General features: G+C 40.7%; 3 protein-coding genes and 1 pseudogene across 3 annotated transcripts; 3 read left to right on the top strand and 1 right to left on the bottom strand.

Moving 5' to 3' along the window:
- Positions 1 to 1,154: 1,154 nt before the first annotated feature.
- Positions 1,155 to 2,842, bottom strand: LOC106446138 (RING-H2 finger protein ATL46). The gene is made up of 2 exons (XM_013887826.3): positions 2,514 to 2,842; positions 1,155 to 2,413 (listed from the first exon to the last, which is right to left on the bottom strand). Exon 2 carries the CDS (start codon positions 2,371 to 2,373, stop codon positions 1,288 to 1,290), a length of 1,086 nt encoding a protein of 361 aa, XP_013743280.2. The 5' UTR covers positions 2,374 to 2,413; positions 2,514 to 2,842; the 3' UTR covers positions 1,155 to 1,287.
- Positions 2,843 to 3,766: 924 nt separating this feature from the next.
- On the top strand, positions 3,767 to 6,286 carry LOC106446137 (annotated as a pseudogene).
- Positions 6,287 to 7,387: 1,101 nt separating this feature from the next.
- Positions 7,388 to 9,611, top strand: LOC106446136 (WAT1-related protein At5g40240). The gene is made up of 7 exons (XM_048777460.1): positions 7,388 to 7,954; positions 8,027 to 8,092; positions 8,173 to 8,286; positions 8,373 to 8,625; positions 8,703 to 8,861; positions 8,937 to 9,088; positions 9,281 to 9,611. The coding sequence occupies exons 1-7, from the start codon at positions 7,740 to 7,742 to the stop codon at positions 9,432 to 9,434; spliced, it is 1,113 nt and encodes a 370-aa protein (XP_048633417.1). The 5' UTR covers positions 7,388 to 7,739; the 3' UTR covers positions 9,435 to 9,611.
- Positions 9,612 to 10,601: 990 nt separating this feature from the next.
- On the top strand, positions 10,602 to 15,587 carry LOC106446135 (transcriptional elongation regulator MINIYO-like). Its single transcript, XM_013887821.3, has 10 exons — positions 10,602 to 10,850; positions 10,932 to 11,391; positions 11,467 to 11,570; positions 11,659 to 11,828; positions 11,911 to 12,016; positions 12,087 to 12,347; positions 12,427 to 12,615; positions 12,706 to 14,796; positions 14,878 to 15,102; positions 15,184 to 15,587. The coding sequence occupies exons 1-10, from the start codon at positions 10,689 to 10,691 to the stop codon at positions 15,385 to 15,387; spliced, it is 3,972 nt and encodes a 1,323-aa protein (XP_013743275.2). The 5' UTR covers positions 10,602 to 10,688; the 3' UTR covers positions 15,388 to 15,587.
- Positions 15,588 to 15,837: the final 250 nt, after the last annotated feature.

Raw genomic sequence — 15,837 nt, 5'->3', positions numbered from 1 at the left:
TGATGAAATATCAAAGTAGATATAATTTAAAATTAAACAAACTTATGAACTTACACTACAATAATTAGAAAGGAAAAATATTATCATTTATTTATAGATAAATTGATAGTGAGAGAATCTAAGAGCACCATCAATGCAAGCGCTTGATGGGATGCTTATTGGTGGAATCCACCATAAAAGAAGAAAACGGAACATTTAAATTGCCTGATTAGGTGTTGCTGCTTGAACTGTTTCGTGGGTCCCACTGACACGCGGCGGTCCGCGATTGGTTCGTTTTTAATTTTTTTTTTTAAACAGAGAAAAAAATAAATAATAATAAGCACCCCACTTGGGATGCTAGAGTTAATGATGGTCTAACTAACTTACTCATAATCCTCTTTTTTTTGTCACAAAAGTCATAATCTATTGTATAATTTGATTTAACCGGTTTAGATCAATTTAATTCAATTTTAACCAGATTTAAAATATTTGAACAATTTAAAATGATTTAGACTAATTTAAATCGTATAGATCAGATTTTAATAAAATTGTTTCAGTTATGACCAAATTACCATCTAAACCGATTTTTAGAACATAGGTAAAAAACACTATTAGCATTACTGTTTCATAGTAAAAGATAGTACATGGATCCATCATGAGTTCTAATTGTTCATTTTTTCTTTAAAATTTGCTTTATCTAATCGGGTTCAATCAATCAAAATCCAGTTGGCGATGGTATTTATCTTTTAAGAGTCAAAGATCATACCAACTCTACAACAACAAACATAAACCATTAGTGCCACATACTTTTGAAATTTGAAGTCTTAAGGTAGTTGGTACTTTGGTTTATGCAAGATTTCATTTTTGTTTTGGCTCAACACAAAGAGCCAAAAAAAAAACTCTTAACCTACACCAAAGACTAGATTCTGTGTGAACACAAAGTCAAGTTTTAATTTCGATCCATACTTGTAACTTAAAGGTAAATAAAATTCATATGTAACCAAGAACAGAGAATCTGTTTTGAGAGTAAAGGAAAGTCTATTAAAAAGAAGAAAGAAAAGAGAACCAGTGACTCAAAAGTGAAGAAAAATTAAAGATAAAGCATCAGTCTTTTGGAATCCACTATAGTTGAGCATGCCTAATTAACTTTGATCTCATATCATTAACAACCAAGATGCAATATGAATTTCTTATAAACCTTATAACATTATCTTACAACATATGATTGTCAAACCCCCCAAGATATAATCAGTAAACCCTCTAAAAACTTATCAATGGTTCGGACTGAAAAAAAATGAGCAAAAGATACTACCTTTCACCGTTCTCCAACTTCTTATGTTCTTCCATCCATGGAAGTCTTGGAAGTTCATCGACGTTGAGCGATGAAGAAGGCAACCTCATTTGAGCATCTGAAGAGAACTTGTCTTTCTTAGGCCACAACCAAATCTTTGAAACCGAAAAGCTCTCCCCTTTAGCCACAACACTACTCATCTTCTTCTCTTCAGATGATGAATCCTGAGACTCTTTCTCTTGAGGTTTCAAACGCAGTTGCCTATCGTTGCCGAACGGTACTTTAAGCTCCGAGTTACCGAGAATATACTGATACGAACCCATTGAGAAACATCTCCTTGCATCTAGATTACTACTACTAGTCTCTCCTACACCATCATGACCTTCCTGTCCTTGACCAACATTGTCAAGCCTCTTGAACTTCCCTAACCTCACCGGTAAAACCCCTTTCTCCACAACGATTTCTTGAATCTCCATAGCTTTCTCAGCTACACGCTCTTCCTCCTCTTCTCTTATATCATCGAAGTCAAACATTGGATTCTCCATGGAGAAGCCAGGGGAGAAGAGAGTGCCACGACAAAGAGGGCAAGTCGAGTTAGACTGAAGCCAAGTATCAATACAGTTAAGATGAAAGGCATGGCTACACGTTGGCAACAATCTCAGCTTATCTTTCTCAGTAAACTCACAGAGACAAACCGCGCAATCGAACGGCTCCTTGGAGGCACCGACCAGTTCTTTGTAGTGAAAAACAGGCAACGCGTCGATGAAGGCTTGGTCGAGACCAGAGTCGTTGAGATGGAAGAGCTGCTGAAGCTGTCTTTGAAGAGCGTCGCTGGTTGAGATCTCCGGGTATCTGTTAGACCTCGAAGCCGAAGCGGAAGCAGGAGAAGGATGCTTGATGAGAAACCTAACGAGCAAGTGAAGAAGGCCGGAGATGAAGAACAAGACGGCTAGGATGACGATGACGAAGAGAACCGCCGGGCTGATTCTGTTACCGGACGGTGGTGGAGGAGACGGCGGAGGGAGAATTGGGTCTCTGTAAAACGGTGGTGGGTACGCAAAGGTACCGTCTTTTTGCTCAATTGTTAATTGAACCCAAGACATGTTTGTAAGATCTCAAATTCAAGATCCAGAAAAACAGAAACTGAGACAAAACAACAACAACAGCTCCTAGTTAAGTGGAGGAATAAGAAGAAGAGTTTATCATTAACATCGAGAGAAACAGAGATTACGCAAACACTCACCTAGAAGCCCATCCAGGTTCTCAGAAAAAGTTAAGCTCCCCGTGAAGTAAATGAACTCTTTTTATTTGTCAGATTTGCAGAGGAAGAAGAGAGTGAAAGGAACCCTCTTTCTCTCTCTCCTCACACACACTCTCTCTCTATCTCTAAATCTATCTGTTTATCCCTCTTAACCTTTCGTTTTCTTGAGCTTTAATGGTGGAAATAGAAGAAAATGACAAAGTGAAGTTGTAATTTTCCGAAGTGCGAGGCAAAGTTGGAAAACAACAACATGTAATAAAGTAAAAGCTTTGAAAATTAAAAATAAAAACAAAAGATAAATTAAACTAACGCTTTTAGACTTGGGCCCACGTGCATGGATGAGCGAGTTGGTGGTGTCTGATGGTCAACTCTAAAGACAAAAAATGACGGTTTCCTATGTTTTTGGTCTTATATAAGATCCGTAATGGGCCGGACCACCCAGCCCAACTATTTCATCCAAATTGATAGGCGATCTGGTTACGGTTTATATTTATTAAACCATTCAACTTACGAACAAATTCCGGTTCGATTTTGAATTTAGATCATTTGGTTTGGCTAGGATCGGTTCCGAGCTATTTACTCTACAATAATGTCAAAAAATACGAAATCTAACCGTAGTACCAAATGGTGTAATCGCCAGACACACGACGGCAGAGTCGCCCTCCGTGAGCTCCTAACTCCGTTACGCCGTCACTTACGAGTGAACATTGGTGCGATTCTGGTGATACTCTGGATAAGTTATCTTGTGTTGCTGGAGCAATCGAAAGGTCAGTAATAATGTAGAACTCGGTAGATGACATTGTGCTTGGATTTGAATCTGCTTGTAGTACGATTAGTTTAAAGCTAAGATGATGCTGATGAAATTGTTGCAGAACACTTGAAATCACGAAAGCAAAGTCTTTGTCTTTATCAATCATCTAAAATGAGAGGAATAGGAGAAGAGCAGTGGCGTGGAGGTACTTTAGCAGAGATGTTGTGCCGTTTTGGTGTGGAGTGTGCAATGGTTGGTTCAAGCACACGCTGTACAAGGCTGCTAGTTTAAGAGGATTGACCTTCTATGCCTTTATCTTGTACACTTGGGTTGTTTCAACACTAATCCTTCCTCCGCTTTCCATCATCTTTGGAAGGTATTGATCTTTTCTCCTATACTCTTTGATGCTCCGTATAAGCGCTTTCAGGAATATGAACTTGTTTTTTTCATGTATGCAGGCCAAGTAGATTGCTTTCAGTCAAATCTCCTATCATCTTCAACATTCGCTTACTTGGGCTTCTCGGGTAAGAACAATAGGGTCACGTTTCTTGGTTTATGGGCATTTCCTGGTTTCTCTTGTGTAGTTTCCTAATTTGGGAGAATCATGTTCATGTCGCAGATACCTCACACCAGCTTTTACCTTCATCCTAGCCGTTATCTTCAGGCTACACCTCATTCTCTTTCTTTTTCTGCGATAAACTTGGGTGGATATCAGGTATGCTTGTTACCTCCAAGAATGTAACTCTAACTGGTTCTGCTTATGAAGTTTTATAGAATTAGATGTCCAAGAAATATATCTGAAAAGTTTTCTTTGTATGATGAGTGAGGCTGATGCGATTGGAAGTTTTCATCATTGAGATGGAAGTTGATAAATTCTTCGGTTAGCTGATTAAGCTGTAGGTATTAGAAGAATATTCGATTGTAGCCTTGTGAGGTGTGAAGTATTTGGTCAAGTTTTTTTTTTTTAATTATGGAGAGAGAGAGAGAGTGATATTTTTAATATGTGGTGTGAATTATTTAGTCAAGGTGTCACTTATAAATAAAATAATGACCATTTAGCAAGCATGAGTGCTATACCACCAACCCAATGATTGATTCTATGCCCAGCTTTAATCTCATCAGCCAGTTTCTGGGAATTTAGACATCAAATCTGTCATGCGAGGAACAAGAGAAGATACAGTAGCGTGGAGATACTTTCACAGAGATGTTGTGCCGTTTGCTGCAATGTTTGCGGTTGAGTGTTCCACTGTTGGGTCAAACACACTGTACTAGGCTGCATCGTTAAGAGGATTGAACTCCTATGTCTTTATCTTTTACTCTTATGCTGCTTCAACCATTGTGCTTCTTCCACTTGTCCTCATCTTTGGAAGGTACTTGATCTCACCTTTGTGTATGAAATTTCGCAAGAACATGATGAACTTACTTTTTTTTATATGCAGATCTAAAAAATTACCATCAGCCAAGTCTCCTCTCTTCTTCAAGATGTTCTTACTTGGAATTTTCGGGTAAATAATATAACTCCTGCTTCTAGATTAATGGATGTCTCCGGTTTTTGTGTTCTAGTTTGTTTGACTTAGAGGAACAGGTGCATGGCGCGTATGGTTGGTTTTAAAGGTGTTGAACAAAGTTCTCCTACTCTTTCCTCTGCTATGAGCAATCTCACGCCAGCTTTCACATTCACCCTCGCAGTTATCTTCAGGTTCCACTCCACCTCGTGGTTTCTTACTATAACTATCATTATTGGGTATGTAACTCTGAACTGGTTCTGCTTCCTTGTGTGGCTTGTAAAGAATGGAACAAGTAGTGTTAAGGAGCTCTGCGACTCAGGCTAAAATCATTGGTGGAGTTCTATCTATATCTGGTGCTCTGGTTGTTGTGCTGTATAAAGGCCCAAAAGTTCTATCTGCTGCATTTTTTACACCTTCATCGTCTCCTACCAGTTCGCTTCACCAGCAGTTGACTTCATCAGAGTCAAGTTGGATTGTCGGTGGCATTTTGCTTGCTTCACAGTACTTTTTACTTTCAGCCTGGTATATTGTTCAGGTATAAATACGTAGATACTCTGTGTTGTTGGTGACACATAAAACTCTTGCTAAATTCGAAAGCTTTATATGGTTTCAGACTCTGGTCATGGAGGTATACCCTGAAGAAATAACAGTAGTCTTCTTCTACAACTTATTTGCGACGCTAGTCTCAGCACCTATATGTTTATTGGCGGAAAGGAACTTGACTTCTTGGGTGCTTAAACCGGATATTACCCTCGCTGCAATCATATATTCGGTGAGACTCGAACCTTTTCTATATATTCTGCTTCCATTGCTGCTTATGTCTTAAGCTCAGGCATTAAACACTTTGTTACAGGGAGTGTTTGCTTCATTATTCAATGAAATCACCCACACATGGGGTCTGCATCTGAAGGGTCCTGTCTATGTATCCGTGTTTAGGCCACTGTCTATTGCAATTGCAGTTGTCATGGGTGCTATATTCCTCAGCGATGCACTTCACCTCGGGAGGTATTATCTCGTTCCTCTTCTTACTTTCTATACAGAAAAAGATAGAACTCCGCTCTAGGTTGCTGAAATGCTTAGTATTTATTTTAAGTCTTCATAGTTCCATGTTACATAACTGTATAAACTGCCACGGTAGTAACGAACATAGGTTTTGCATGTATGTGTCGTGGGCAGTGTCATTGGATCAGTGGTATTGTGTCTTGGATTCTACACTGTGATTTGGGGAAAAACAAGAGAGGATTCAACCAAAACTGTAGCTGGTTCTGAGCAATGTGCACCCTTGCTGGTTACACACATATCGTAGAAGATGAAGGCTTGTCATTAAGATAAGATTGATGCAAGTGAATGACAATATGCTTATATTATTTATTTGTAAATGCGGGTGGATGGTGATAACTTTCAAATGATTGCGTTGTGCTAGTCCCAAAAACATTTTTTTCACAATACAAAGTTACCCAAACGAATGAGTAAACAAATTCTTCGTTTTCGTTTTATGGAGAATGTTCAAATGGAAGTTGGGAAATTCTTCAGCTGCAGGATGGTTGCTTCTGAAATCACTTTGACTTCTGAGATTTTTGTAAAGTAATGAACATCAGATCTTATGGCAAGAGGAGCAGAAGAAGAGACAGTGCATTGGATATTCTTTTGCAGATATGTAACATATGTTATGCCGTTCACTGCAATGGTCGCGACTGGAACTAACACACTTGACTTTTCAAGGCTGCCACCTTGAGAGGATTGAGCTTCTATGTCTTTGTCTTCTACAGCTATGTCGTTGCTACACTTGTCTTTCTTCATGTCTCTCTAATCTTTAGAAGGTATTTGAGCTCTTTTATTAACTTCAGAAAGTATTTCTAGATTTATGGGCATTTCCTTGTTTCTGTTGTGTAGTTTCGTAATTGGGGAGAATCTGGTTCATGTCGCAGATAGATATCTGGCCGTAAAGGAATATAATATAGTTATCTTACTCTTTCCTCTTTTATCAACAACCTCTCCTGTGTTTAAAATGGCGCTCGCCTTTTGCGCCATGGCGCGAGGCGCACTCAGGCGACGGCTCCATCGCCATGTACCTCCTAGGCGAGGGTGGGTTCCGTAAGGCGCTCGCCAAGTGCGCATTGGTCATAAGGCGGTGCCTTAAAAGGCAACGCAAAGGCGAGCCATGGAGACGATGACGTTAACCGATACTAAACCACGTAGAAACCCTAACTTAATAAATGGACCAACCTTAAACCAAACTTAAAACCAAACGTCTAAAAACTTATCAAAACCCTAGCTTGCTCTTGTAGAAAAGCAAAGTTAAAAACTTAACAAAACATGGATCTCACGGACTGTGTTTTGCATAAGGTTAGTACGTACTCTCTTCTCTAATCTCATGGGGCTTTCTTCTGATAAAAACTATTTAATAAAGGCAAAATCACGTGAATGAAATTTGTATATTACGCACGGATACATAACTAACGTAGTCTTCAAGTGGGTCTTCAAGGCGAGCGCTTTCTTGCGCCATGGCGCAAGGCGCAAGGCACACACCTTATCGCCTTGGATCGCCATGCGCCATTTAAAACACAGAACCTCTCACACCAGCCTTCTCTTTCCTCTGCTACGCTTGTTAATATCATTCTTGTATGTAACTCTCTAACTGGATCACTATCTCTCGGACGAGCTTACTAATCTGGATGCTGGTTGTGTCAACGATGTGGATTGGGATGATCTTTTGGAACCTTGTGTGGTGTGAAGTATTAGATCAACTTGTTTTTTTTTATAATTATTGAGAGGGAAGAGCGATATTGTTAATGTGTGGTGTGAATTATTTGGTCAATTGGTCAACTTATAAATAAAATAATGACCATTTAGCAAGCATGATGGATCTGACCACCAACCCAATGATTGATTATATGCCCACTTTAATCTCATCAAACAGTTTCTGGGAATTTAGACACCAAATCTGTCATGAGAAGAGCAGGAGAAGACACAGTGGCATGGAGGTACTTTCACAGAGATGTTGTGCCTTTTGCTGCAATGTTTGTTGTTGAGTGTTCCACTGTTGGGTCGAACACACTGTACAAGGCTGCATCGTTAAGAGGATTGAACTTCTATGTCTTTATCTTTTACTCTTACGCTGCTTCAACACTTGTGCTTCTTCCACTTGCCCTCATCTTTGGAAGGTACTTGGTCTCACCTTTGTTCAGTATAAAATTCCTCAAGAACATGATGAACTTACACTTTCTTATATGCAGATCTAAAAAATTACCTTCAGCCAAGTCTCCTCTCTTCTTCAAGATGTTTTTACTTGGGCTTTTCGGGTAAATAATATAGCTCCTGCGTCTATATTAATGGATGTCTCTGGTTTTTGTGTTCTAGTTTGTTGACTAAAGAGGAACAGGTGCATGGCGCAGATGGTTGGGTTTAAAGGTGTAGAACAAAGTTCTCCTACTCTTTCCTCTGCTATGAGCAATCTCACGCCAGCTTTCACATTCACCCTTGCAGTTATCTTCAGGTTCCACCTCGTGGTTTCTTACTATAACTATCATTATTGTGTATGTAACTCTGAACTGGTTCTATTTCCTTGCGTGGCTCGTAAAGGATGGAACAAGTTGTGTTAAGGAGCTCTGCGACTCAGGCTAAAATCATCGGTGGAGTACTGTCTATATCTGGTGCTCTGGTTGTTGTGCTGTATAAAGGCCCAAAAGTTCTATCTGCTGCAATTTTTACACCTTCATCATCTCCAACTAATTCGCTTCACCAGCAGTTGACTTCATCAGAGTCAAGTTGGATAGTCGGTGGCCTTTTGCTTGCGTCACAGTTCTTTTTAGTTTCAGTCTGGTATATTGTTCAGGTATAAACACTTAGATACTCTGGGTTGTTGGTTACACAAAAACTCTTACTAAGTTCAGTAGCTTTATATGGTTTCAGACTCTGATCATGGAGGTATACCCTGAAGAAATAACAGTAGTCTTCTTCTACTACTTATTTGCAACATTAATCTCAGCACCTATATGTTTATTGGCTGAAAGGAACTTGACTTCTTGGGTGATAAAACCAGATATTACCCTCGTTGCAATCATATACGCGGTGAGGATAAAATCTTATAATCTGCTTCCATTGCTGATTATGGTTTAAGTTCAGACATTAAACACTTTGTTTCAGGGAGTCTTTGCTTCATTATTCAGTGTGATAACCCACACATGGGGTCTGCATCTGAAGGGTCCTGTCTATGTATCCTTGTTTAGGCCACTGTCTATTGCAATTGCAGTTGCCATGGGTGCTATATTCCTCAGTGATGCACTTCACCTCGGGAGGTATTATATCTTCCTCTTTACTTTCTAGCACATTCCGAAGTTCTTTTTTTCTATACTGAGAAAGAGAACTCAACTCTAGGTTGTTGAAATGCTTAGTATATATTTTAAGTCTACACAGTTCCATGTTACATAGCTGTATAAACTGCCACGGTAATAACGAATATAGGTTTTGCATGTATGTGTTGTGGGCAGTGTCATTGGATCAGTAATATTGTGTTTTGGATTCTACACTGTGATTTGGGGCAAATCAAGAGAGGATTCAACCAAAGCTCTAGCTGGTTCTGAGCATTGTTCACCCTTGCTGCTTACACACGTCGTAGAAGATGAAGGCTTGTCATTAAGATAAGATTGATGCAAGTGAATGATAATATGCGTACACTATTAATTTGTAAATGCGGGTGGAGGGTGATAACTTTGTAATTATTGCGTTATGCTGGTCTCAGAAACATTTTTTCACAATACAAAGTTACCCAAACAAATGAGTATTCTTCTGTTTCGTTTTATGGAGAATTTTCAAATGGAAGTTGGGAAATTCTTCAGAAGGCATATCTAAATTTATGGGCGTTTCTGGTTTGTAGTTTCATAATTCCGGAGAATCTGTTTCATGTCGCAGATAGATGGCTGTAAAGAAGTATAATATAGTTCCCCAAAGCTTGCCTCCTCTATCAGCAACCTCATACACCAGCTTTTGACTTCATCCTCAGGTTACACCTCCTCTTTCTACGCTTGTTACTATCATTCTTGTATGTAAACTCTATAACTGGATGATTATAGGCTCTTGGACGAGCTTACGAATCTGGATGCTGCTTGTGCGTCATGGGGAACCGAAACTTGTACAGAACAGTTGAGATTATGTCTCAAGTGTATTGCCCTAACATAGCTGAAGAAAGGCAAGATTTTGACCACAGACTTTTTATCCTGAAGATTAATTAAGTCTAGAAAGAGTTTATTTTGTGTTATACTTTAATGCTGCGTTGTATTAGTGGGCTAACCGGCTAAATAAACAAACTATGTATGATTTTGCATTTAGGCTTTTTGCCATAATCTACTGTTAGGCAGTTTTGTAAAAACTTCGAAGCAACTCCAAATAAGCTTAGAGCTCAGATAATTGGGAAAGAAGTTAAAAGGAATGATCCAAATTATAAACATCTCTTCAAGATTAAGTTTACAAACATACATTAAGATCAATGTGTATTGGTAGTTCTTTGTGTTCTACTAGTGAACATCATCATGTTATGTTAGTGACCTATAAAAACTTTAAAAGTTTTTCCACAATGCACAGAAACCCCATTCAATACATACAACAGAGCAGTTCACTAAATGGGGACATCCAATAAAAGTAGGACTGAAATCAAAGTCAAAACCTGCAAAGTCATGATAACTCAGTTATCAATTTGGTCCAACACATGCTAATCTTGTCTATTGCACATATGTAGTCGTCATTTATAGATTTAATAATAATTAATGGATTATACAGGGGCTTACCTGCAAATTTTAATTTTCTCCTTGTCACTATAGAAATAGAACCTATTAATTAAAGGAAAAAACATTTTAGGTGAAGTCAGAACAGAACAGAAGAGAAGAGAAGTAGGGTTTAGAGATGACGGAGAAGGAGCAAAGTAGCGGACGAGTTAACCCCATAGCGCCACTTTCGAGCCTCGTCGGGAGCATCGTTGAGAAAGGTTTTCCGGAGAACAAGCCGATGCCTCCCAAACCCTCCCGTCTTCCCTTTCCGGTGGCTCGTCATCGTTCTCACGGACCCGTAAGTCCAAATCCCACTTTGCCCTTTTAGGTTTCATCTTGTTGGGTGTTGATGGCTTCTTCTACTCTTTTATTTTTGTAGCATGTGGGGAGCAGACCCCAACCTAAAGTCCCTATTGTCAAGGAAGAAGAAGGCGACGACGAAGAAGGTTTAATAAATGCAGAGAACTACGCACGGTTGCAGACAATGTCACACGAAGAGATTGTAAAGGCACAGGCTGAGTTATTTGAGAAGATGGATCCTGCTTTAGTTACCATTCTCAAGAAACGAGGCCAGGACAAACTCAAGAAGCGAAAGCATTCTGTTCCTGAGGTTTCCGAGGAGTGTCCTTCTGATATTCACTCACCACAAGGTGGTCAGCAGGCTGCTGTTACTCCATCCCCCTCCTCTCAAGTGACAGCAATACCAAAAGAAGCAAGTGTAGCTTCCCAAGGCTTCTTCTGGGATACATGGACCGAGAGGGTTGAGGCTGTTAGGGACTTGAGATTTTCTTTTGACGGGTGTGTCTTAGAAAATGTTGTTGTCCCACCACCTGAAACTGGTGAGTAGATCAATCCTGATTGACAAAATAATCTTAAGCTTTCTTCTTCTTACACGTTTTTTTGAGAGTTTACAGGTGTAAATATGTCTGCCGTTGAACGTGACTTCTTGAGAACTGAGGGGGACCCTGGTGCAGCAGGCTACACCATCAAAGAAGCTATTGCACTTTCCCGAAGTGTGGTATGATTCCTTCCTTCCTTCCCCATTATAAAGAACGCTCATATTCATTTTTAGCTTCCATTTATTTTGTATGGATTTGATATGTCAGATTCCGGGGCAAAGATGCCTTGCTTTGAATCTGCTTGCGTCTCTACTCAACAAAGCTTTGTCCAAACTTTGTCAAAGCGGAATCGGCCAGCAAAAGGTTCAATCCACTGATTGGGAAGCCATCTGGGCTTATGCCCTCGGACCAGAACCTGGCCTTGTCTTAGCATTGAGGTAAATATCCTACTTATGTGTGAAGTTAACTCGCATACTGTTCCTTCTTATAAAGAAATGTTTCTTTTTCTTTTTTTTTAAGGATGGCTCTTGATGACAACCATGCCTCTGTTGTTCTAGCATGTGCAAAGGTGATTCAGTGTCTACTCAGCTGTTCTCTTAATGAGAACTTCTTTGATCTTTTGGAGGTATTAGTTTACTCTTTCTCTCTTCAAAGAAGTTAGACAATATGATCAAACTGATAAATTCTGTTTCCAGAACATGGGACCATGCGGAAAGGACATGTTCACGGCTCCTGTGTTCAGGGGTAAGCCGGAGATTGATCTTGGCCTCCTCCCTGGTTGCTACTGGAAGTACAGCGCCAAGCCCTCCAATATTGTTCCTTTCCGTGAAGAAATCATGGATGACGGGACTGAAGATACAGACACTATCCAGAAAGATGTTTTTGTAGCCGGACAAGATGTTGCAGCTGGTCTTGTCAGAATGGATATCCTTCCAAGAATTTACCACCTTCTCGAGGTCAGATCACTTCTTATTTATTTGCAACTCAGCATCGTCTTGCTTAACTGGTGTGGTGGCTTATAATTCATGGTTTCAGACAGAACCTACAGCGCCGCTCGAAGAATGCCTAATTTCTGTTACTATTGCGATAGCGAGACATTCTCCAAAATGCACAACTGCTATCTTGAAGTATCCGAAATTTGTGCAAACAATTGTGAAAAGATTCAAGTTGAACAAGAGAATGGACGTTCTTCCTTCTCAGATCTATTCTGTGCGCCTCTTAAAGGTAACACTGGTCCTCTCGTTCAAAACTTGTTATGTTAGTTAGAACTATTGTAACCTTTCTTTTCTTTTCTCTCCTTTTAATTTCACAAAGGTCTTGGCCCGGTATGAGAAAAGGACATGCATGGAGTTTGTGAAGAATGGGACATTCAATGAAGTCACTTGGCATTTGTTTCAGTTCACCTCCTCTCTTGATTCATGGGTGAAGTTAGGGAAGCACAAGTGCAAGCTTTCATCTGATTTGATGGTTGAACAACTACGGTTTTTGAGGGTCTGTATCCAAAGTGGCTGTTGCATATCTCAGTACCCAGAGCTATTCCCAGCCTTATGCTTGTGGTTGAGCTGCCCATCATTTGAAAAGCTCAAGGAGAAGAATCTAATCTGCGAGTTTGCTTCTGTGTCAACGGAAGCTTACCTGGTCCTTGAGGCTTTCGCCGGAACACTTCCTAGCTTGTACTCACCCCGGAATGAATCTGATGCTTGGGACTGGAGATATGTTAGTCCTATGATTGATACAGCACTGAGCTGGATAATGTTGGCCCCTGAATTACTCGAATGGGAGACAGGAACTGAAAGTGTATCTACGTCCACTGCTTCTCTGTTGTGGTTGTATTCGGGTGTCATTCATACATTTTCCAAAGTTCTTGATAAAATATCTTCCCACGGGGAGGAAGAGCCTCTGCCATGGCTGCCGGAGTTTGTTCCAAAGATTGGTCTCACCATCATCAAGCACAAGCTTCTTAGTTTTACCGTTGAAAAAGACCCTTCCAGGTGCTCCTCGTTTATGGAATTTTTGTGTTTGCTAAGAGAAAATTGTCAAGATGAGGAACTAGCTTTAGCTTCTGTAAGTTGTCTCCATGGGTTGACGCGGACCGTTGTGTCTATCCAAACTCTGATAGAGTCAGCTAGATCCAAGATGGAAACTCCTCAAGGAAGCGAGTCCATTAGAGATGGCTCCGTGCTTGCGAAAGGAATACTCACAGAGTCTCTCGGTGACTTAACATCGGTGTGGAGCTCTTTTAGAGATTACGTTGCATCGGAATGGCCCGTCATGCAATCCATTGAGATACATAAACGAGGCGGGCTAGCTCCTGGGGTGGGACTTGGTTGGGGAGCTAGCGGCGGTGGGTTTTGGTCAACGAGAGTTCTGTTGACACAAGCTGACGCGGGTCTTCTGAGTCTCTTTCTTCATATCTCTCAACTGGACTCGCAGGGATCTGTTTTCTTGATGGATAAAATGAACTCCGCTTTAGCTATGTGCTTGATCGCAGGTCCAAGGGATCATTTACTTGTGGAGAAGGCCTTTGACTATGTCCTTGGACCGCATGCGTTAGAGCACTTGGCCTGCTGTATCAACTCAAACAAGAGAACCATAAAGTCTGAGTGGAAATGCAGTGAAGGGGATTATGATCGTATGAGCAATGTTCTAACTTCTCACTTCAAACGTAGATGGTTTCATCCAAAGAGAAAATCTGAACCCGAGAATGGCTCCAAGAAAGTTGCAGTTGGTCTGGAGACTATACATGAGGAAGGTGAAATGCCAACTGAGGACCAAAGATCAGACTCCCTTATCATAGAGTGGGCTCACCAGAGACTGCCACTGCCTCCACAGTGGTTCCTTAGCTCCATCTCAGCAGTCCACGCTGGTAAAACCTCAGCAGAGGATCAAGAACCAACAGAGTTGCTTGAAGTTGCAAAAGCAGGAGTTTTCTTTATTGCAGGACTTGAGTCAGCCTCTGGGCTGGGAACGGTTCCGTCTCCTGTTTCGAGTGTACCGTTGGTTTGGAAGTTTCACGCTTTGTCCACCGTGTTGCTTGCTGGAATGGACATCATAGAAGACAAGAACACTAGGAGCTTGTACAGTTATCTCCAGGAGCTCTATGGACATGTTCTAGACGAAAAGAGACAAAGTAGCGGCCGTGAAACTGAGCTCCTCCTGAGGTTCAAGTCTGACGTATTCGAGAGTTACTCTACGTTTCTGGAGATGCTGGTTGAGCAATATGCTGCAGTGTCGTATGGGGACGTACTGTATGGGCGACAGATGTCGATTTACTTGCATCAATGTGTGGAACCTTCTGTTCGGCTTTCAGCATGGACCGCACTCTCCAATGCCCGTGTTCTTGAGCTATTGCCGAGTCTAGACAAATGCTTGGGAGATGCACAAGGATACCTCGAACCGGCTGAGGTAAACTTGCATCAATATATATATATATATATATATGGTGTTGAACAAATGGCATTGGAGATTTTGATTGTTGATTGACAGGAAAACGAGGGAGTCCTTGAGGCTTACTTGAAGTCATGGACTTGTGGAGCACTGGATAGAGCTGCGACCCGAGGATCAGTAGCCTTTACGCTAGTTCTGCATCAGTTTTCATCTCTATTGTTCTGCAACGAGGACAACAAGGATAATAAAGAAGAAGAAGGATCCCTGCGGAGTAAGATTGTAAGGACTCTGGTGAGAGATTTATCAAGAAAGCAGCATCGGCAGGTAAAATGAAACCCCCTTAATTAAATGTTTGAGGAGTGAAAGAGATGGTTTGCTGAAACGTGAAATGCAATATGGTTTCAGGGGATGATGGTGGATCTCCTGGGGTATAATAGTAAAGGGTGTGCAGATGCGATGGAAGTGGAAGAAGAAGAAGAATCACAGAAGAGGGAGGGAGAGAGAAGAATGGAGGTGTTGAAGGAGGCTTGCCAAGGCAACTCGTCGCTCCTCTCGGAACTGGAGAAGCTGAAGGAGTGTGTTAGAGTCAAGAGTAAGGGAAGAAACTGAGTAGAGAGAGAGAGAGAGGTGTGTATCCGAATTTGGCAATATAAGTAACTGTAACACTCTATACGATCAAAATCCTAACGATTGTTTGTCGGAGACATGAATGCAACGTCGTCTCTCCTAGTAATCAATCAATCATACAGGTAACAGTGTCACGCACACTTGAGAATTATTCGAATGGAACCTTGTGTGATGTGAAGTAATGGTCAAGTTATTTTTGTGAAGTATTTGGTCAAGTCGTCACTCATAAATAAAAGAAAAATAATGAACCACTTAGCAAGCATGATGCTACTGACCACCAACCCAATTTAATCTAATTGGAGAGTTTCTGGGAACTTAGACATCAAATCTGTGATGAGAGGAACAATCTTCTATTTTACAATACAAAGTTACCTAAACGAATTTATGAAGGGAAGTTGTGATATTCTTCAGCTGCAGGATTAAGTTTATGTC

The sequence above is a fragment of the Brassica napus genome, chromosome A4 (genome assembly GCF_020379485.1).
Source record: "Brassica napus cultivar Da-Ae chromosome A4, Da-Ae, whole genome shotgun sequence".
NCBI lineage: Eukaryota > Viridiplantae > Streptophyta > Magnoliopsida > Brassicales > Brassicaceae > Brassica > Brassica napus.
The sequence above is the reverse complement of the archived record's forward strand: the minus strand, read 5'-3'. Positions and strand labels throughout refer to the sequence as shown.

What these genes read in the sequence shown, in the direction of transcription:
- LOC106446138 (XM_013887826.3), bottom strand. Translation starts at nt 2,373, where the DNA reads ATGTCTTGGGTTCAATTAACAATTGAGCAAAAAGACGGTACCTTTGCG.
- LOC106446136 (XM_048777460.1), top strand. Translation starts at nt 7,740, where the DNA reads ATGAGAAGAGCAGGAGAAGACACAGTGGCATGGAGGTACTTTCACAGA. An exon ending in CTTGCCCTCATCTTTGGAAG is followed by an intron (nt 7,955 to 8,026) that starts GTACTTGGTCTC and finishes TCTTATATGCAG; the next exon opens with ATCTAAAAAATTACCTTCAG. An exon ending in ACCCTTGCAGTTATCTTCAG is followed by an intron (nt 8,287 to 8,372) that starts GTTCCACCTCGT and finishes TGGCTCGTAAAG; the next exon opens with GATGGAACAAGTTGTGTTAA.
- LOC106446135 (XM_013887821.3), top strand. Translation starts at nt 10,689, where the DNA reads ATGACGGAGAAGGAGCAAAGTAGCGGACGAGTTAACCCCATAGCGCCA. An exon ending in ACTTCTTTGATCTTTTGGAG is followed by an intron (nt 12,017 to 12,086) that starts GTATTAGTTTAC and finishes TTCTGTTTCCAG; the next exon opens with AACATGGGACCATGCGGAAA. An exon ending in GAATTTACCACCTTCTCGAG is followed by an intron (nt 12,348 to 12,426) that starts GTCAGATCACTT and finishes TCATGGTTTCAG; the next exon opens with ACAGAACCTACAGCGCCGCT.